We start from the raw sequence: 22909 nt of genomic DNA, 5'->3' as shown, positions 1-22909 counted from the left end.
GAAGCTTTGTTAATGAAGTACGATGTTCTCAAGCACACAGCAAAAGGAGAAAGAGAGCTGGAGACAAGTCTTGACCAGACCCAAACATCCTCTTTCTTTTTGCGATCTACGCTATCCTCCGCGTCGTTGAGTCCTTTAACTCCTCAGATTAACCAGTATTTAAATTCTCCCCTTAGTATCGCCCCTAAATAAAGCATCAAGGTCATGAGAATAAAGGAAATGATCACCAATCAAAGAGGCTCTTGATTGTTTTTAAAGGTCTCAAAACTACTTGTCTTAAAAGTCTTAAAGTCAGCGTGAAACGGGTTAAAGCTGGTGACAAGTACGTCCACACCAGCACTGACACAATACCGTAGCTCAAAATTTTCACTTAATCATTCGCACACGTCCCGCATGTCTTCGTAGTTCATATGCGAGGAACACAACGATGGAAAGTGATTATACAAGGCGCTATTAAAATGCATTTCTAGTTGCAGCCTGCCTCTTATGCCATGCAAAATGATCTGTCTCGATAAACCGCACATGTGCATGTCTCGAAAACGGTACTTGTTCAAATGAGAACAAAATATGAGTGGTAAAAATTTCTGGTTGTCGGTCCATTGTATTCCGATCCGGTACATCAGCGAACCGAGTAGTGCATCTTCATTTGCAAAGATCGGTGATGTTCGTGAAACATTGACAAGTGCCGGAAGTAAACTTGCACTTATCACATATCCTCCTCCGGAAGCATACGGTTTATAAATATCCGCGGGGTGATCTTCCTCCGAGACGTAGTAGCGACTTTTGGTATCCCGTACAACTGGCATCTCTGTTTGAACTCGACCGGCGTATAGAGGGCGCGACCCTTTGGCTTCATGATAGCTCCTTAGCCAATGAAGAAGATTCCAAATGTTCACGTAACAATCCTCGTCTGTCTTAAGAATATAGGAGACGCGACACTTTTGCTCCAGCGGCCACTTCAAGCTAAAGATCATCTTCATGTTAAGATTACGATATGTATCTTTAAAAGACCCAACCATAATATCTTTGTAGATGTTAGCTTCTTGGAGAACGAGGTCGTTCAATCTGGGGTCAGAGCTCTGACCAATAAGAAATACTGTTTTCCAAGACCTGAAAGAGAAGAAAAAAATACAATTGATAAATGAATATTTCTATCTCTTTTGGCGGCTTGGACTCTGAAAAGAAGCCAACCGTTAGATGCCGAAAAGTGTTTTTAAAATGCTCATCAACTAGCTGGCTTCACGAACGAACAAGACGAAACGAATCCTGTGTTGTGCAGAAATGTTTCAGAAATATCTTAATTTCCTTGCTTGCTTCATATATGGATATTGCCGCTACCACAGGAGGAGTAACATCTCCGGATCAACCGATCACTCTTGCTATAATTTCTTCTAGCCCCTACTGGGTTCATAGTGGTTTCGCCCCATTGCAAGTTCACTCCTTCCACCTTTGCGAGTTCGCCCCGTCACCTAAAAAGAGTGTGCCCAGACCTTTACCAGTTGGCCCCCAAACCGTTCGGCTCTTTCCTTACCACAGAACGAATTCATCTCCTGCCAAAATCATATGTTTCGACCAACCTGCAATTTCGCAGCGAACCAAAACAAATTTTGATCAACGTGCAAATTCTTAGCCGTATTTACTAATGCACGACTAAAGCACGAGTAATGCAAAGCCGCCACAGTACTCAAGTGATTGATTTTAGTTTAACGTTTCACGTTCATCTTTTGCTTACACAGAAAAAATGTGAAAAAATTTATATTTTTGAATTATCTGAGTATCTTAACTACCGGAATTATTCGATTAAGCGCCGAACCTCGAATATAGGTGCCAACCCTGTAGTTAGGAAAAGATATAATAAGTGCCCAGCCTCGAGTAGTTAATTACAATGTATGCATTCATTTGACGTAGGACGGTTAACCCTATTGAAACCCTGCAAGAGAATATAAAATGTTACTCTCGCACCCGGTTCGTAGTCAAAAGCGAAGTTCATTATGAGGAGGAGTCCATAACTCAAATAGAAATTTTGTGACTCTCAGGCAGCCAGGGATGAATTTGTTCGATGTTATGTTAATTTGTGGAACCGAATATCATTGGTTAGCAAAATTAGGTTATTCATAGAATTACAGCTGTGTAAATTTTGCAGTTTTTGTCACCTTCCGAGAAGACACTTGAATAATTGAAACACAAATATAGTGAAGTTTTTTGTCTTTCAATTTACCCGCTTTCATCTAAGTTTATTTTTCTGACAAAACGAAACAGGGGATCGCACCTCAATCGACAAAAGGGTTCTATGAAGGAACCATTACGAAGAAAGGACCCTAATGGGAGAAAAGTAATTTCTAGCTTGCATGATTTGGAGTTATCGAATGTTGCAAGTATTGAAAATAAATTAATACTTGTATTGGTGGAGAAAATCCTAGGGAAATTGATTTTAATTCAACTAAGTGCAAGATTCGAGTATTTAGGGCTAAAATCTGAATGATAAAGTTAGAGGTTAAAAAGAGAGCATTCTCATTTTGACTAATTTTTGCGGAGAATTTTTCCAGTTTTAACGTATGTAACTCATAATCCTATTCAATACGGCTTAGCTTAACCTTATTTTGTTCCTTTGTTTCAATTCAGATCTTAATTTAAAAGGAACTTCTCGTAAAATTGAGAGTTAAAATTTTTCGCCAAATCCCGCCGGTAAATTTTAAGTATTGACCATGTTTTCTTTCAGCTAGATTTCCTTGTAAAGTGTTTTAACAATCCAATACTTTTTTTTCTTACCGAGCCTTTTGTTAGTCAAATGAGTGATACTTACCTCAAAGTATAGTTACGGTTAATATCCTGATGATCATGGCCAATAAAGCGTTCCATGTTGCCCCATGTCAACCTAATACCTTGTCGACTCTTAAAATTTGCTGGACTGGAATGGACTTGAATCAGCAGAAAAAGCCCATTATTGCAGACAAAATGCCGCTTACTACGCGAATCTAGTTTGCGGTAAAATAATTCACTCCGAAGGCGGGCTTCTCGGAACTTCTCGCTAAAGTTCCTCGTTGAATAATTGTACTGATCTAGTGACATTTCAAAACTATTTCGAAGATGATCAAGGCTTGTCTTCAAATCGAAGCCAACAGCGCTCTGCTTGGTTGCTTGCGGAAGATTACGTGAAACACGGACTTTGTTTTCGTATCTCGAGAAGAAAATAGTCAATACACCCATAACGCAAAAACACAACATGGAAATCACCAGAACAAATGGCTTCAGGCGCTTGATATTTAGCATCTTGTAACTAGTAATAGTGTGGTTATAAATATTTTCCAAAAATCGCAAACTGTCGGGAAATCTCGTCAGTATAATAAGTTTCTTATACAGTTGAAGATCAAAATGAACTCTTTGTTTGATTCCAGCTGGTTTCTCTAGTTTGTCTACGGGGTCAAGAATACTTCATATTCATCTTCAGTAAAGCTGAAAAATTCATCAACATTGTAAACGTAGTCTGGGTGACAGTTTTATTCAGTTAAATTAGGCCAGCGTTATCCGCAGGGATTCTATGGATTAATTTGTTATTTGAAATTTAAATGCGTATGTAGTTGATGTAAAGAATGGACGACAAAGTGCGTATTTACGGAAAAATAAATTTGGACCATGGATTACGGACTACGGAATTCAGTCTGGGTATGAAAAAAGAAATTGCTCGGAACCAGTGGACTCTGTCAGGGTTCAAAATTAAACTGATATGATACACGAACAGTGGAGTGGGTAGGAAACAAAGTTTTTTCTGTTTTTACATAACCAAGGCGTTACGAGGGCTGTTAAGTAGAGAATTAGCTAATCACACCGCTTGTGTTGTGAAGTGTTTTATCTGTTAAGGGATTTTCAACACGTGTTTGTCATGTTTGATGTCTTTGTGAGGATTACATTTTAATTCCAAGGTTATTCCAGGCTTTTTCTCCAAAATAATCTTGGACCAGAAACCTCGACGATAATTTAGTCACTTTTTTTACGATGAACGCAACGCTGCATTCACATGCATGTTATAAATAGACATGAAAGCTACATGGAGCCAATGTCAAAAAGAAATAATAATTCAGTGCTTAGGTGACGTTTTCCTGGGCGTTGCTGTCTCGAAATCTTTAATTCACTTTTTCCCAATATCGGACTGGATACTGTCCTGAATGATCTAATGCACCCTCAGCGGAAAATTAAACTTTTATCTAAAATCGAATTGGGGTACCGTGTAGGAGATCTTCTGATTGAAAATTGCAGGTTTTACATTTGTTTGGGGCAGAGGCACCGTGGGTACGTGTTTGAAGAGATACTACAATCAAACTGACTGCACATGCGTGTAGACTTCCTAAACATAAATAAATTTGTTATTTAGAATACGTGCTCACTATACTTTTCACTTCCTGCGGGAGCAATGTGGAATTTCAACTTAGGACTTATCAACACACGATCAAGAAATAAAGGTAATGAGAGTAACGAATATCACATGATCTACCAAGAGATGCTGTCTTGAGGTGCCAACACAAATCTTGACGGCGAACATGAAAATAAATTCAAGGATGACGATTCGAGCCCATTTTATGGGAGCGAAATGTATTTCTTTCGTTGTCCGATTTCTCTTAAGGGGACCGTAACTCGAAATTTACCCAATAATTAAAATGTGAACTTTACTTTTTTATATCAGTCTGAGCAGCTGAAACTGATAAGCTTATTGGTACTTTATATACCTACCTCAATGAGCTGATACTTTGTTGCCCTTTGCCGATAAAATTCTTCATATTTCCCCACGACAATCTGATTGCCTTTCTGCTCATAAAATTTTCCGGACTGGAATGGACCTGAATGAGCAGGAATAGCGCATTTCGGCAAGCAGTGTTAGTTTTCTTCCCATAAAGCTTGAACATCTCTCCATACAACTCCGAATGGTAAAACGATGTGTTTACGCCGAAAGCGTTAATACTACTATTGCCAAACTCTCCTCCTGATGTTTCGTACTGATCAAGTGTCATCTTAAACTCTCTTCGAACGCGCGAAAGGTGCTGGCTTAGGTGTAAATCATCCTTTCCAAAGGCGGTATCTTGATTTTTTACACTCAGTACTGGACGAAAGAAATTGATAATAACTTTATCCTCGTAATAATTTAAGATTAAATTTAAGAAGCAGAAAAGACCAAGAAGAAACAGCAAAACTAGCAAACGGCGCTTGAGCAGTGACATTCTAAAAAAAACGTGCCGACTTGTCGTTTGGTGATTAACACGTAAGGCGTGAATCAAAGCATGTGCTGTAAAGACCCATTCGATTAATAATAACATACCATACGTAGTATTTCTTTATTCAAACCAACTTTTATTAACTTATTTTTGCAAGATCCAAATTGGTAGCTACAATTCTATGGTTTTAATTTATAGCTCAACCAAACGTTAAAAGACAGAGCGTATACATAAATAGATTTCTTGTATCTATATCCACTTCTCTGGTAGTATCAAAGAGCCGAATGAGTGAGGGAAAAAGGACAAGGAAGGATAAGAGGTTAGCTCGTAATTTTGTGTTGATTGGTAATATCTTTGCCAGAAAGTAAACGATGAAAAAATCAGATTCACGAGAGCTTGATTTGACTTAAAAAAGCACACAAAAAACATTTTGACTTCCTTTTTCAGTGCATTGTGCTTGTTTTACTTTGTGTTTTGTTTACCACCTATCTGTCTTCTTTGATCTGTCATTTTAGAAATTTATCATGAGTGGAGAGTGAGCGCCTAATTCTGCCGCTCGTTAAATTTGTTGATATACGTTTTAAAAAAGATCTCCCCACTTGCCAAAAAGAATCAAAATCGGAAATTATCTCTCTTCCTCTCTTGAGGGTTTGAATCAATTACTTTGCAATTTATGTTCTTAGCTTTTTGTTCGCCATTTAATTATTAATTAAAGTTAGCAGATATCCAATCGGCCACATGCTATTTTGCATGGTAGTAGCCCTTTATTATTAGCGCTGCGGGCCGCGCGTTTCTCCGCCAGCGGGAAGATTTGAGAGTAGTTGGCGAGAGGTTTGCCGGGAACCTGGCACTATAATTAGTAATAAAACCCTTGCAGACCACTCGACTGCTCCTTTTACTCAATGAAGGCCTCACACTTTATCGCAGGCGCATAAACGTTCGTGCTGATACACTAATAATGAGAGCGTGTTCACACACCACATGTTAACTTACTTTGCTTCCGCGTGGCATCTCGCGTTTGATTGCTGGCACCATTTATCACCCAGAGCAACAAACAAACTCGTGGTGATCGGATCTTGGATCTGGTCTTAACCAATCTTCTACATCTTTGGCGACGCGAGCTCTGTACAAACCTTGTCGCCCTTCGGTCTCTCTCTATCTCTTGTCATCCACACGCACTTGCTTCCATGCAAGATCTTTAACCTATCTATCCCCCAAGGCGTGGCCCTGTGGGTGGTAGATTTCTTGACGCAAAGGTATCACCGCGTATCAACTCAGAATGAGGGTCTGTCCCTGCTGGTGTGCCAAAAGGCACAAAACTGGGCTCCTGGCTTTTCATCTTAATGATAAATGACCTGAGAGTTAGTGACGTACATGTGTGGAAGTATGTGGACGATACCACCATAGCCGAAATCGTGCCTAAGGAAGGCCGTGATAACATCCAGAACGCCGTTGACGCCGTCCAGCACTGGTCTCATGAGCAGAATATGCAGCTCAACGCGGATAAATGCAAGGAATTTACGGTTACCAACGTGTTGCGCTTATCTTTTGATTCAAATGACAAGACTGTCAAACCTCTATCAATATCTAAAGTTTCAAGTCTCACAGGTGGCAGGCTTGGGGTGGGATGATTGCAATAAAACGTAATGAAGCAAGTTTAACCATGCGATAGATTGTCTTTGAATTTCATTGAGAAGTCTTCAATTGCAAATCTTAAACATAGACGTTACACAGCCTTTGTTACATTATGAATTTAAAAATAATCTGTCTCGTGGTGACTATGACGTGCGCTGTTCTTGGAAAAGAAGGTACGATTTTCCTTTTACTTTCAATAGAAAAAAAAGTTACAGCAAAAGCAAAATGAATTAGATTATTTTGGATAAGTGAACTGAAACTGTATTTAAAACCTTCATTATATTCATACTCGTTGTCTCAAATAATCTGCTTCATATCGCTGACAGTTATAGAATAAAGTTACTTGTCAATGTCTATGGGTACAGTATATAATAGGTGAAATGATTTACCCGTTGTCGACCATTATGGCCAAAAGTGCTAAAATGCACTATATTGATCCCTCGACTTAAGCATTTTTTTTTAACCAAAACCGAACAAGTTAAGAAGGTCTTCATTTAGCGTAACTGCGAAATGGTTTTTTACCTCCATTTTGCTAATCAACTCTCGGCTCTTTTGTTCCAACTTTCGTGATATCAGTCCCCATAAGCTTTCTTCACTGGGGAACTCTGTCTGTTTCTATTCACTTTACCAGAATTCATTTCTCCCTTTATCTGAGCGCGTGAAGTATTGTTCTTACCTTTCCCCTCAAATTATCTTGATTCCAAGAAGGATATCAAGGAAAACTAACCTTACACCTACAAGTGGATAATGGTTAGAAATGCTCTCATGCTCTCAAACTACAAACTAATACCCCATTCACACCAGCAAAACATGTTTAGTCAACTAGGGTTTAACCGAATGAAAATCAGTGAAGGAAAACTAAAACTGAATCGTCCATAGTATTCAAATAATCACTAACGTTTCTTTCAATGTGCTAAATTTGAAGTCGACAAACATCGTTTCAAGCAGCCTCTATACTGACAATAAATTTAAACAGTGTTTGACAAAACAGCTTTGAAACATGTTTAAGCTTTGGTGTGATTGAGGTATACACCAGTTTCTGACGTACTGAGATTGAAAAATTCAGAGCTGTAAGAACACCAAAATCAATATTGTGAAATCAAAATGATTTATGAGCAAAGAACAAAGGGCGGAAAACTTGCCTGTAGGGATGCTGATCTAGAAAAAAATAAAAAACCATAGAACACCAATTCAATGAAGAACAGTTTCTTCTGATATTTTAGTGCTGAATTGTCCTTCGTTATCTCCACAAGGTAGTAATTTGAGCCTTGAGCAGTGGGCGGGAATTACTCTAGTTTACACTCTCTTAACAATGAAAACACGGTGGGACTTTAGAATTGTATCACTACGGAGGAGGTTACCTGTCTAAATGACATATTCTATGGGTTACCTGCGATTTTAACCCCATTTAGGAACACAGGATTGTTTGAATCCTGGTGCCAAATTCACTTTATCATATTAGAACAATGGAATAAACGCTTTCACACTTTACTCTACATCGGCCACAAGCCATAGCAATATGATAAAACTCTTTGACCCGATTATTTGAGTTATATATGTGAAATCAGGCCTTGTTTTAACTATTAATCAGGCCTTATTTTCACTACTGCTTAAGTAGAGCTCATAACTGCGAGGATCGCTTCGATATCCGTTTTTTTAAACATATATGATTTTCATATATCGACAGTCATTTATTTATCCAACTTGCTAGATATCGGTGATTTTATTGGCCGATCTGAGCAATCGGCGAAAGCCACTCAGGGAAGTTTTGGCGATGGTTGAGATCTTTGTACCAAATCGCTTTGAAAGTTATCGACCTTACGCAAGAAGATAGCTAGCGGAGTAGCGCCGTCTCTAACAAGCCTCTACAATAACAACATCAGACTGAGCCAGCGGTCTACTGCCGGGAAGAGGGGAACATGAACTCCGGTTCTTAAAAAGGGTGGCCACCAAGAAGAAAAGAATTACCGTCCAATCACATCTCCCGTCTGTATAGACAAAATATTTGAACACTTACTTAGTAAGCGGATAGTAGGTCACTTCGACTCAACCTTATATCAAAGAATGACGGCCTACAAAAGACAGCATAGTTACGAAACAACTCTGCTAACATTACTCGAGGAATGGCAGCAGGCTGTGCATAGAAAGGAGATCGTTACAATCCTATCAACCGCCATGAGGAAGGCGTTCGATTCCTTACGCCATTCTCTAACTGTAAAGAAGCTGGGAACTTACGGATTCGGCAGCAGCTCGTTGGACTTAATTAGATCTTTCCTCGACAAGAGGCTCAACAGAATGAAGATTAATGACCACATTAGTGAATGGAAAACGATGGAACGTGGCTGTCCCCAAAGTACGGCACTTGGGCCCTTATTGTAGAACATGCTCCAAAACGACAAGTCATACCATGTAAATGAGTTAAATCTGACAATGTACGCAGGCGACCATCAACTTGTAAAACGATAAAAATAGAAATATATCTCATCTAAAAGCATTGTAAGGGCTTCCTATATTAGTGTTGTAAAATGAATGGAAATAACATATTTGCATAAGCCATTCAGTAGACATAATGATAAGCCAGTTGATCATTTCTTATTCCTTCTGGCAGTCTTATCTTACAGGTAGAGTTTGGTTACCTTTTCCTTGTTATGATCGTGAATTTGACATGGAGACAGATGTTTTTAAGTAAACTGCGGGTTGCGGCTAGATATCAGTATATTTTTATTATGTTGCTAAAAAAATAATTCATTACTAAGAAAATGACTCTACCCCATAGAATTTGATCCCGTACAGGAATTTCCTGGAAATAACCCTCCTTTATACTTTTATCCACTTAATACTCTCGTTTTTAGGCTAAATCCTTATCGAATTCCCGATCAGGAAAATAGTTTTCAGTTTTTAGTTTAGCACGTTCGACACCTCTTTTTCTTAAAGGTGACTTAAAGTGTAAACATGTAGTACTTTTCATCTTCCGCACTGAAGTTGTAATTAGATAACTTATACGACTTACCACGTAGCTCTTTTCGGGGCAGTACCTTGGGTACGCCCTTTCTTCTCCGAATTTTGTGTTTATTCTACTGTTACGGAACAACCTTCAAGGAATATTTTATTTTAAGATATCTTTTGATGTATGATTTTAATTCTGTTTTTAAGTTTATTATAATTTACATATTTTTTATATTTCGTAAAGCGTAAACATCGCGAAGGTATCTACTTAGTATGCGAACTCCGTTCTGTGTAGCCCAACGTGATTCGCTATCAAAAACATGATAAAAGTTAGAGACTGACAGCTCAGTAAGTGTCACCTTTATAAGCGGTGACCCACACTTTCCTCGAGAGATCAGAGCTAGTCCCCGTTGTAATAACTTTTGTAGTAAGAGAGAAAGAAAAAGAAGGAGACAACAAGACAACGAGTGTTAGAGTTTTTACTTCTAACAAACTGTATTCAACTGGAAAAACCCACGAGGCTGTTGATTCAGATCTGATGAGTTAGGGATGGCAAGCATTAGCGTGGTACAAGAATAATTTTCTCCCAGCAAACCCAGAGAAATTCCAAGCCTTATCCATCGATCCGTGAAATATCGATGCCGCAAATACTGACAGAGCTCTGAACATTGACAACCAGGAAATCATGAAAACGGAACAAATAAAATTGTTAGGCTTCTACATCGACGAAAATCTCAACTTTGCAGATCATGTCAGCAACCTACGCACTAGAGCTAGCCGAAACGTAAAAGTAATGGTCCGTCTGCACAATCTAATTCCATGTAACGCCAAGTTAACATTGTACAAGAGTGCCATATTACCACTTGTATGGAATTTCTGTAAGTCATTCGAGAGTAGGAAGATTGAGCGGGTACAGGAGCGCGCACTACGGGTAATATATAAATTAAAGACGTCGGAAACGTAAGAAGTACTCCTCGCTCGTGCTAGGCTACCGACTCTATACTACAGAAGTCTACAAGATATTGCCGCTCTAGTGTATGAGGTAAAAACAATCTTGTTCCAAGCCGCCTATCACGAATATTCAAAACTAAGAACTCGCAATACTGTCTCAGAAACTGGGACTCTGAAATACCTCCTTTTGACACTACAAGTTAAGGTAAAAATAGAAATAGATACGAGGGTCCTAACATATCTGGTCAAAACTTAGTAAGGAATTAAGGACGTCACCAACCCTCGCGATATTTAAGACCACAATAAGAAAAATTAACCTTCCAGATCTCATTGACAACAATAGACAATAGATAATATGTAAATCGTGAACAGAATCATTTTATATTATTTCGAAGTAACTATTTTTATGCTGTTAACAAGTATTTCCAACATTAAGGCGTCCCCAGTTAGCTAATCTACAGCTAAAAACATTGACACGTTGATAAAGTTTACATTCATTCATTCATTCATTCATGATAAAAAACGCTATTTTACAGAGATACGTTCTTATATTGTCAACGAACAAATCCTAGTGTAGAAAAAGAAAGTAAGAGTCAGAGATGTACCTTACACGACAAAGGAGTGGAAGGCGGCAATTAGACAAAAGAAGAAGGTTGCAAAGAAATTTGCTTCAGGAAGAACCTTAAGTGTCCCCCAATTAGCAGCATGCAATGTTAAATCACGTTGACACGTAAATAAAGTTGTTATAATTATTATAGTCTTACCGGTGGTTTTTGCAGAAACTCCGTTCCAAAACGAAATCAAAGGTACACAAAATTCCAATGACGTTAAATTCAGCAAATCAGATCAAATCACTAAACAGAAGCACAGTAAATAGAAATAAGAGAGATAGTAAGTTTTGAGCTTGGTAAAGAAATAAAGAAAGATGCTTTTCGTCTTGTCACGTGCGTGGGACAAAGAAAACATTCTGAGTTCCCATGAGGTATCGGACCTCAGACCTTTGGCGAAATCCGAAGCGGAATCCGAAGGTCTGAAGTTCGATTCCTCATGGGAACTCAGAATTTTTTTCTTAGTCCCATGCTTCTGACAAGACGAAAAACATCTTTCTTTAGGAACATTGTAGGTTATTTCACTTATCCGCGTAAATAAAACAGTTCTTCATTAAGAACTTTGATTAATTACAATTACCAGTCATCGGCGTGAAAGCATAAAGCTATGTTTTATGTTCTGAGAGTTTCATAAATATTTTTCTTTCAATATCAAACGAAAGAAATTTACAGAAAAACAATAACCCTATTTAGACCCTGTGACATTCACAAACAGGTGTACTGGTGCCTGTTTCATCATCATTTGTCACCCATTTGTTAAGGATGACAAATGGTTTTATCAAGTGACCTGTGAAGCTTCCAGTAACTTTCCAAGCCGTTGTTTTGTATAATCTTTTCCCCACATTGCCAAACAGGTGTACTGGTGCCTTTTTCATCGTCATTTATCACCCAGTTGTTAAGGGTGGCAGATGGTTTTATCGAGTGACTTGTGAGGCTTCTACCAACCTTCCATGCCGTTGTTTGGTCTCGTCTTTTTCACACTACGACTGACGGCTGATGGTTTTAGTTACTGAGTAAAGTCGTGCAGCAAAAGTATCTGTCTATTGGCTATGACATGCAGGCCTTGCAGCGTTCGGCACCTGCGTCATGAACTCGAGCCAAATAAGTTTTCTTTCGGCCACACCAGTCAGTCAATAATTACATACTATTTTTCTTATGTGTTTCCCTTTTGAAAATGAAGATGATAAATGTGCATGTCCCCGAGGCCATTGCAGTTCGAACAGCAATCAATAGAGCTTAGTTCATCATTCTTTGTTACATTTTGAAATATGTCCATAGCAAAACCTTTTCATAGCGATTTCAGGGTGTTTCGTGTGTGACAAGGACGACTCATTGTTTAACTTCACAAAGACCGTTTTTTTCTTCCTTTTTTTGTCTACGCTTCAATGTGTGTATTCTTAAGGGTTACAGTTTAGCTCTCAAAGATTAACTTGTCACTTTATCTATGAGTCAAATATGTGTTTGTATATCGAATCTATTTCCATGTGTGTATTTTGATAACTGCCCATTTCTCTTTCGACGCGAAGATTATTTTTTGCCACGCTGTAAAAAGTCAACAGGCTTTTATATACCTCCTATTGTCTGGGATGAAAGTAGCAAAGAAGAATAGACATTCCTTAAAACAAGAAAGGAAGAAAACAGACGGCGCAAAGATATATTCAAATTGGCTTAAACAAAACAGAGATGTGCACATCTTCATTGAATACCAATCAAAGTCATGATTTTGATGAAATTACGAGAAGATAGTCCTAGAATATATGATTTTTTTATGAATCTACCGATTGTTCGATTCCTTAACGAATGGTACGATCTGATTAGCAGCGACACTCGTTATCTATTCCACGACCGAAGTGAGAAAATGATTTTATGGTCTCTCCTGGTGAGCAAAGTGGACTGACTATCATCCGCTACTTCACGGGAGTTTCCCTTTTTTGTTTTCATTATTTCTCTTCATTTATGTTATAACAGGTTTCTAGGAATAACACAGTACATTTTAAAAATGGCACGAAATTTCGAAAAACCCTAATCTACATGCATGATAGTTGATTTGGGCATCGCCATTATCAACAATCATGCGACAGAAATCTCGAAACTGAATGTTATTGTTATATTAATTGTAATATCAAGATATTTGCTTCTTTGAACATTTTAGATGAAGTTACATTACTGTTCGTGGGAGATATTTCCTTTGCTGGCCCCATCAAATACTATGTTGACCACAAGTACCATACGTACAATGATACTTTCAATGACGTGGCTCCTTTCATCAGAGAGGCGGACATTTCAGTGGGTAATTTGGAGTCACCATTTGCCAACCAAAATGTTCTTACTCACATTTGCCGAGGGAGTAAATCAGTTTTGCTATATGCCATTCCTAAAGCTGCATCAGCGCTCAGGTGAAAATCATAACGGAAACTGGTAAAGTTAAAATTTACTCAAGGAAGAAATCGTTTTTAAAAGAGGCCTCCACTGCCAGAACAAGCTTCCGTTTAACTGCATGAAAATTTCGTGTTTTACGAAGTCTCTTGGAAAAAAATTGTGAAACAAGTACATATGGGAAAAAAAGAACCAGAAAGAAATACAAACAAAAATGATTTCCCGTAACACGGCTGCCACTTTTATCATCAGACGCTAAATAATTCTTTTGTGGCCTATAAGGGCACATCATCCAAATGGCGGCGCGCATAAAATTCTAGTTTTAATACAACCCATACCTTTTTTTAATGCCAACAGATTTTATGTCTAAAGTTTGTTTCTGATGATTTAAGGACGATTTTCTCTACTAGTGGAGGTTTCCTTTAGACGGTGCGGAATTAAAATTTTTTGTCATTTGGTTCTACTATTAAGGCGTGGGATAGTGCATTTGAGCTCCTCTTTTCGTTCGAGCTGCATTAAACCAACATCTGGCTCATTTATCCCGTAACTAAACCGTTATTTATTTATTTATCAATTTGTCAAAGGCAGAGAAATTTACAATAGGATATAAAGAGTTTCTGATACTGACATTTCTAGCGTAAGCTCTTAGTTATTCCCTCTGACATGGGCTAAAGCTCGGAACGTCAGCTTTATAAACTCTTTACGGTAGCCAATTAACATTATAAACTCAGTCGATAAAACCAAATCATCTTGTTATGCCCTGCCACAGACGAAGCAGCGCAGTTTCTTCAGAAACTTACCCTCTTTACTCGTTTAACAAGATACTATCGATTCAACGACTGTAAATATATGAAAATCATATCTTTGAACTGCGGTTTTTATGAAATGAATATGAAAGTGATCTTTGCAGTAATGAACACCACTTAAGCTGTGGTGAAAATGTGGCCTATGCGGGATTCGAAAATTTTTTAGGATTTGGAACCTTTTTTGGGCCTTCTCTTCACTACTGCTTAAGTAGTGTTCATCACTGCGAAGGTCGCGCTCATATCCATACTATCGGCTATTTTATGGCGATCTTGAGATGAGCAACTGCGTGAAGAAATGATTCTATGTAAAAAATGATATTTGAATCAAAGGCCGATTTGAGATCGTAATCGCAGGGTTTGGAGTGCAACTCGATCTATATCGCGTTTGGAACTCGTAAAGATGCTGCTTGTAAGTGCGGTAATTTTAGGGACTTTAAAAGTTACATGCATCTCGTGAGATTTGCAAGTTCTGTTTATCACACATCGCTTCCAATGTCATTGTTCTTTTCGTGGTTTCCTATTCTCAGCCAATCTTATTTTTTTCTTTGAATAATACCAACTTATTATAATACTATTTTGTTTTCTTTGTTGTACGCTCACTCTGCAGCCCAATTTGAAGCAGTTTCAGATGGTTAGGGTTGCTCGGAATTCCCTGAAGCAAATCGACCCCGATGTTATTCTACGCAACCTCATCAAATTTCAGACTACCTACTTGGAGTCCCGTTGACCTCTGTCGGACTTTGAAAAAAGCAGACCTCGAAAACTCAGACCTCGACTGACACTGACCTAGAGAATGTAGTCTATGTATTACTCGAAAGGCCTTAAGGCTCTTGATGCTGTTCCTGTGTAAACAATTTTCTTTGTGACATAGTTTGATGCTACACTGGTTTGCAGATTTAATGAATGTAACCGAAGAAGTTACAATTCATAGACCCAACGTTTCGACACTCCTGTCTAGTGCCTTCATCAGGGGTGATCTAAACGCTGCAACAAGAGGTCCTTTTATATGATCACTAACTAGCAGCCTTTTTTTCTGACGAGGTGTAAATAAGCGTCAGGAAGCAGACCGCCATCGTCACGATTTAAAGGAGCGTGGGCAGAGTTAATGTGCCAAGCCTCCAAACAAAGGCGCTGGTGGTAACGCCGATTACTGGTGATAATTTTAGAATTATCCCACCCAATTGTATTGTTGGTTAGGCAAGTATGCTCCGATAAAGCTGAATTTTCCTTTTTGCAAAGAAAAACCGCTTTTTGGTGCTCTTTTAACCGTGTACCAAACTGGCGTTTGGTCTGTCCGATGTATTCGTTGTCACAGTCATTGCAAGGAATAGAATAAATGGCGTCGGTTCGTTGTTCTTTCGTGACAGGATCCTTAGGTTTGGCGAAAATATGCCCCAAAGTCTGAAAAGGTTTTTGAGCAACTTTAACGTTGTGGCTATTCAAAATTCTCTTGATGGGTTCAGTAACACCCTGTATGTATGTACTTCTTATGGAAAATAGGTTTTATGGCTATTTGCCATAAGAAGTCTGTAGCCAAAACTTTACTTAGGAGGACTGACTGTCTACCATCATCACTCGATTCGAAGGCTGAGGAGAGGAAATATCTTTCCGATGTCCTAAAGGCAAATGGCTATACAAAAACTTTTCTTCTCTTTCTGCCAAAAACCAGTTACAAATAGTAACGCTCTTGATGAAAGGGAACCAGCGACTGGTTTTGCTGTTATTCCTGAATGAATTGTAACTTCTTCGGTTACATTCATTAAATCTGCAAACCAGTGTAGCAACAAACTATGTCTGATTGTCCACCTGGTTGCCGTGTGAACTTTAATATATTTTCTTTGTGTTTTCCCTAGCCATGTGAGCCATCGGATGGGCAAATGTCGCAGACAGTGACTTAATTTTCAGGGGTATTAGTTTTCGCTATTGATGGGAACCCGCGAAACAAGACAACATTACCCGTGTGTATTTACATTTGTCAACAAAATTGCCACAAAAATGCCTCGAAATGATAAAAATAGTATTCCGTTGGTGGTTGTAGGTGGTTTCAGGTGGTTTTAGGTGGTTTTAGGTCGATTTAGGTCATTACATGCTTTATAAACTACCTGTTCCTGATGGTTTGAGCAAATTTTCGAAGATATCGAAATCTATTTCTTCTTCAGAGGAAGTGTATGATGTGAGCATCAGTTGAAATTATATTCTATTGAGCGTGACTGATAATTTCGGTTTGGGAAGATGAGCCAAAATTGAAAGAAACGACGGTAAACCACTTCGTGTTTTAAGACATCACCTGTCGATTGAAGAGCATACACGTGAGAACAGCGAATCAGTAAAATTATACGCCAGAATCGTATGGACTTCTCTCAAATCTTCTCTTGAAATTGCCAGTTATGACTGCTTGCCTCACCGTGTTTCCCTAAAGTTACAACCTCCTCTGTTTAGCGTAGAAAATTGAATAGAAGAGCAACTTTCAACTCGTGTTTGAACCTGTAATTTTTTTTAATTTTAACTTTTCCTCGTTCGGCTGTCCTTGTTTCATGATCGTCCTCTGGCTGGAAATACGCGGCTTCCTTTCGAGATATTTTCTGTTATTTAATTCGGCAATCTCCGCTGTAACTGCATAAAATTTACCTGTTTTTAAGCTAACTTCCCATGATCTTAGCAACTCTAGCTAATGAAATACGAAATTGTCTAACATGTTTCTTGCGCTGCGAAAGTTTGCTTCAGAGGAAGACAAGCTAGAACTAGAATATCATAATTAAAACTTGACGTCGAAGTCTCTATTTTATATTTCTACCCAATTGTGTAAACACAATTACAAAATAATTAGTCAGGGAAATGGAAAATTTGTGGCATATACACCATGTTTGAAATGCCATGTCCACTATAAGCTGACAGGATTGAGGAGGGTGTATGTGGGAATAGGCTCTCTTTTTTGCATCATTGATTTGCTAATCGCTCCTGTTGCCAATGTTTTGATGAAGTTGGGCTGTCCGGTTGACAAAGCTTTATCTCTGCCGGTTTTGTTGCTTTGCGAGTTTATTAGAAATTGCAAAATTCTGAGACGTACTGTTCAACTACAACCTTACCAGTTTGATTTCCCGCTCCAAATGCGGGTTGAAAATGATTTGCTTAAGCGGCTTCATATCCACTAGTCCACGTGAAGCCCTCGTATAATGCCTAACCGTGTGCCCGCAGTACACTGCACTAAAGCTCGGGACTCGAGTTTGCACATTTCATTGTCTCATCTGCCGGTGTCTCTTGGCGCATACCAAGTTACGCACGCAGTCTAGCCTGCGCATTACCTTCTCCAGCGCCCTTCCATAACGTAATGACTAAGATAGTGCCCGCAATGCAGTTGGCCGCGCATGCTAAAAGTAGCACCTTGTTCTGTCGGTCGTACGGTCTCAAGTCCAAATTTTTTTCGGCTTGATGGGTTATTACTATTTCGTGCAAGTGTTGCACCCGCATTGTGCTCAAACTTCCGCAAGACAAGAGTAAGGCTACGGCGTTGACGTGCCCGCGTTACAATTAGCCGCGCATGCTGAAAGTAGCACCTTTTACGGTCGCGCGGTCGTAAGTCCAATTTTTTTGGCTTGACTACTATTTTGGGGCTACGCTGCGCGCGCTGCGAGCTCCGCTAATATTAATTGAGTAAATTTTAGCCGGTATACAGATTTACTCTTTTGTATATTAAGAAATATACAAAAAAGGTTCATTAACACGATAAAAGAATTTCATAAAAAGGAAGAATATGAAAGTAACATGTGAAATATTATTTTACCTCCGTTTTCAACCATCTCAGAAGTGAGGAGCTGGTCTGAAATTATTCATTTGCAATTAGAAGTATTCAGGTCTAGTAGCATGGTATACATTGCACATACCTGATAGCTATACTCTTGGATCCTCAATGCAGGTTTGCAGGATTTGATGCCGTGACTATTGCCAACAATCACTTGAACGATTTGGGCGGTGTAGGAGCTAATTTTACTTCTGAAGTCCTGGAAAAGACGGGTATAAAGTATTTTGGAATAAGTTTCGGAAAATATGACTCCTCTCAGGTATAGTAACGCACTATTTTATACCCCATTTTCCCGGAAACGAGATGGAAGAATATTTAGGGAAGGCATAGAGATTTAATCTCAAACCAATACAATTATTTTATTTGAAAATACATCAGTTTAACATTTTAGACATCTTTTCAACGTTGTATTACTATCTTGTGACCTGGGTATTTTTAATAACCGAATGAATTGGTGAACAGCAAGGGAGCGTCTGGAAGAGTTCTGCAAATCTTTTCAACGAGACGTATATTGTGAAACCATCACACTTGATGATTCTTCACTCGACAGGGTTTAAGAAGGTGTCATAACTATTGGTCGGCTTAACGGGCGCTTCACAATTTATCAATTTAGACAGGTGTACTGTAGCTTAGTTGCAACATCTGGGTACTCTTAGGGCCTGTCTTCATTGAGGCTAAGGACCCTGAAGTAGGTGAGGTAAATTGCTTAGCTGTGGTTAAAAAAATAGATCATGTTTACCATGTTTACATACAATCTTACAATCCCGGGATCCCAGAGTAAAGCCTTTACCTCGAAACGGTTTCAAGAGGTTGTTAGCGCGCTTGCAAATGTAACGTGAGGGCAACCTTGGCTAGGTGGGTTACCCCATCTTGAGACTTTTATAGGGAAAATTGTGAATGCCTATGACGGCTAGGCGTGTTTCTCCTGCTTTTATGTTAACATGATCAAGATGAAATGAGAGGTTATATTGACACCTCAATATAAACAGGCCCATATTAAATTCCATACAACAGTATCTTCCGCTGTTAACGTTGCATTTACTCCAGCTAGATCTTAACAGATACATCTTAAACCAGCTTTAAGCTGATATCAATATTTTTGTTGTCATGTTTTAGGAACCTTTTATTATTAAAAGAGGCAGAATCACTATAGCATTCCTCGGTTATTGCTCAGTAGTCACTTCAGAGAAAAACTGCAGCGAAATGAGGAAGTTGTTCAACTCGGGTCCCGCCATTTATGAAGATGATATCGCCACTAGAGACATTAGGAGGCTAAAGAAGGTTTAACTCAAGTTTAATATCTTTATGATCATCAGGGCGGTTTTTAATTGAGTGTCGAAACTGATTTAGGATTACTTTGGTTTTGCTTAACTTCGCTTTCTGATTGGTCCAGAAAATTAGCGCCTCCTTCTTAACTATAAAATATGGCCGTGGACATTCCACGAGGTAGCTTTCTTGTCTAATGTTTCCATGTCGAATTGGAATTCACAACGTTGATGTGGTGGAGAGAGAAAAACCCTCGGATCAGGGTGAGAACCAAAGAGAAACTCAAGTCAGATGTTACTTCCTTATTAATGCTGCGCCATCCCTGCTCCCCGAAACAATTCATTCATCATCTACTTCGAGTTTTAATTTTATTTCTATGCATTTCATATCATCCTCTTTTATTTGAATTGCATAAGGATCTATCCTTCTAGTCATTCTATAACACTGGTATTGACTAGTTATACTTTGCTTAATTTTTTTTTTGGTTTTACTTCCATAGGCCAAAGTTGACATTACAGTCATTTTCATGCACTATGGTGAAGAACTCACTTTAGAACCCGTCTCCTCCCAAAAGCACATAAACAAACACCTGATGTCTCTTGGGGTGGATATGATCATTGGAGCTCATCCACACGTTCTTCAGGATCACTGTCTTCAAGATAATAAACTTATCTCCTACAGCTTGGGAAATTTTCTTTTTCATACTAACCGACCACCAAGTGCTGTTAATCCGGTAACGCATTCTTAAGATTCAACCAGTGATTACAAGTTATTGACTGAATGGAAAGACCGAGTGAGGAAATGTTTGGGTGGTTGACATGACGTAAAAGCCTCGCCGTACTCGATCCTCACGTCTGACCTCTCCCAAATATTTCAGTTTTTCTCGAGTATGAGAAAAGAAAAAAATATGAGAGTCTCGTGTAATGATTCGAAACTCGGACGTTCCTATTTAACACCGAACATCCAAATGAAAGGAAGGGAACTCCTCGGCAAGCCAGGCCATACTAGGTTTATATTTGGCAAACTAGCTTCGAGGATACTGCTCAGATCGACTATATAGAAAGCTGCATTTTTCAAGTAAAGATGTAGTAATCAAGGTGAAAGGCTGTAAACTCGCTTTTTGGATAAATATTTCAAGAAATATTTTTTACTTCTACCTATTGCTATATTCCAAAGAGAATAACTCTTTCAACATCATGCATAATTTTGTCATTTCTTCGCGCTGATTGCCTTTTAATTCATGTTTCTCCCTTTCCGTTTTCTTCTGTTTTTTTGTTTTGTTTTGTTTTGTTTTTTCTTTTCGTACTTGTGTGTTCATCATTTATTTTCCTCTCCCCTATTTTGTTTGTTTTCGCAGGCTTGCCTAATATATTCTAACGGTACTTCCAAGTTTCTATATACATGTTCGATTTATTTTTCAGAACGTTTACGGAATATTTGGCAAGAAATCCAATAAAAAATTAATTGAGAGATACGAGCACTTTGGCCTTGGGAACTGCAACGCGTTGAAACTGTCCCGGATGCTTAAAGTCACAGTTTCAAGGTATAGTACCACTTTGCATTTTAATTTTTCCAGGGCTTCTTTAAACCACAATCAAATTTTTCATCTTCAAGCTTAGTTAAAATCTTTCTAGAGGAGAACGCAGTACTTTGGAATCTGAAAGGTGCATTAATGTTAGCTGCTATGATATCTTTGTCCATAAAGAGAAATCTGAAGAATAAGTGTAGGGATTAAAGAGCGACACAGGAAGAGTGAGATAGTTATGAAAAAGGTGAATGGTTAGTCATTATTGAAAGGTAGATATGACTGAAATTCAAGTGTTAAAGAAGTTCTTTAGATGTTTCATATTACCAGTCTATGTCTGTAAGCTTTTGTCAGATATAGGCACTGAAAAGAGTCGACAATCGTTGATCGGGCATTATTTGAGTATATTGCTTTCTAAAGAAACCAACAACGTTTTGGAATAAATACACAGGCTAATAGGGTCGTTTCCGTTAAAAAGTGCAAACCCTTACTTTTAAGTAATTTAACAGGGCTTGTTTTGAATCGATTGTTAAATTTGTGAATAAAGAATACACCAGTTTTTTTTTTTGTGAAACAGAAAAATGTAAAGGTAATAAAAATTTCGTACAAAGAAAAAAAAAACCAAAGTCACTGAAAACAGGACAATATCAACAGTTGATATTCTCTCGCTGAAAACTGGAAAATTCCCATATCTGGATCTAAAAAAAATCGGAACTGAGATGTAGTCACAAGACAGCAGTGTTATGGATGTCTTTGAACATCTTAGTGAAACAGCGTGTTTTCAAAAACAGCAATATTTTTAAATGAGACTTTCCCGCGATTTTGACCGGAATAATAAGTTACAAGCAATTATTTTCACTAAGGAGAAAATATTTTGTATATTTTTCATTTCTTTTTAATTTCATTTAATCATCTCCCTTCTTAGGAGAGGAGTCTTGGGGGCAAAGTATCTTCCACTGAAAGTCGCGTTCGATCAAAAAAATAAACGACTGCACCCAGAGCCCACAAAGAACGCAAAATGGATCACTGTATGCGGAGCTGAAGATCAACATTGTAAATGTCTCAAGAATTAATGATCAAGTTTTACCAGGAAGAATTCAGTATAAAAACATTTCAACTTCCAAACACTATTTAAAACAAATTTCTTCCCTAACAATCTCATTGTTTATTTGATCTTCAAAAAGATTTTTTTTACTTGGCGCGAAAATCTAGAGAGGTGTAGGCACTTTATTGGCGATATCCAACACGCGTGAAAAATTATCGCAATTTTACAGTTACGGCTTTTTCTAAGCATTAGAAATCCTCGTAAAACGCCACATTTTATATAATAAAGTATAGTATAGAATAATGGACACTTGCATACGTACCACAAAGAATGATAAGCTCGAGATAAAATGTCCCATGGTTCGGTAGGTTGTTAAGAAGAAAAACAAGAGCTTATGAGCGGCTTTACAACAAGGCTAAGAACTCGGGAAATCTACTCACTGGCATGATTTCCTTGCCGCCAGAAAATGCCTATACAAGAGCTTGAAGTCTGCAAGAGAAAATTACATTTGAAACTACCTGGGGGAGGCTATTAAGGAAAATCCTAAGCGCCTCTAGACATATATTAAGCAATTAAAAAACGACGGCAATTTTAAGGAGTGGGATTTGGGAAATAATCACTTAAACGAAACGAGAACCGGAATGTCCGTTGACGAGAATTTATAAAGAAATTGATCTTCTCAGTCATGAAAAGCACCAGGCATACAGGCTCTCTAGCATTCAAAAGGCGGTCGGGCTACTCAGCGACG

General features: G+C 38.4%; 2 protein-coding genes across 2 annotated transcripts; one reads left to right on the top strand and one right to left on the bottom strand.

Moving 5' to 3' along the window:
* Window positions 1–311: 311 nt before the first annotated feature.
* Window positions 312–5003, bottom strand: LOC131768737 (beta-1,3-galactosyltransferase 1-like). The gene is made up of 2 exons (XM_059084464.2): window positions 4726–5003; window positions 312–1110 (listed from the first exon to the last, which is right to left on the bottom strand). Exons 1-2 carry the CDS (start codon window positions 5001–5003, stop codon window positions 375–377), a joined length of 1014 nt encoding a protein of 337 aa, XP_058940447.2. The 3' UTR covers window positions 312–374.
* Window positions 5004–6916: 1913 nt separating this feature from the next.
* On the top strand, window positions 6917–22425 carry LOC131768778 (capsule biosynthesis protein CapA). The gene is made up of 7 exons (XM_059084505.2): window positions 6917–7012; window positions 13497–13740; window positions 18440–18584; window positions 19442–19606; window positions 20091–20324; window positions 21013–21134; window positions 22042–22425. Exons 1-7 carry the CDS (start codon window positions 6952–6954, stop codon window positions 22187–22189), a joined length of 1119 nt encoding a protein of 372 aa, XP_058940488.2. The 5' UTR covers window positions 6917–6951; the 3' UTR covers window positions 22190–22425.
* The last annotated feature ends 484 nt before the right edge of the window (window positions 22426–22909 follow it).

Source organism: Pocillopora verrucosa, chromosome 10, assembly GCF_036669915.1.
Source record: "Pocillopora verrucosa isolate sample1 chromosome 10, ASM3666991v2, whole genome shotgun sequence".
NCBI lineage: Eukaryota > Metazoa > Cnidaria > Anthozoa > Scleractinia > Pocilloporidae > Pocillopora > Pocillopora verrucosa.
The sequence above is the reverse complement of the archived record's forward strand: the minus strand, read 5'-3'. Positions and strand labels throughout refer to the sequence as shown.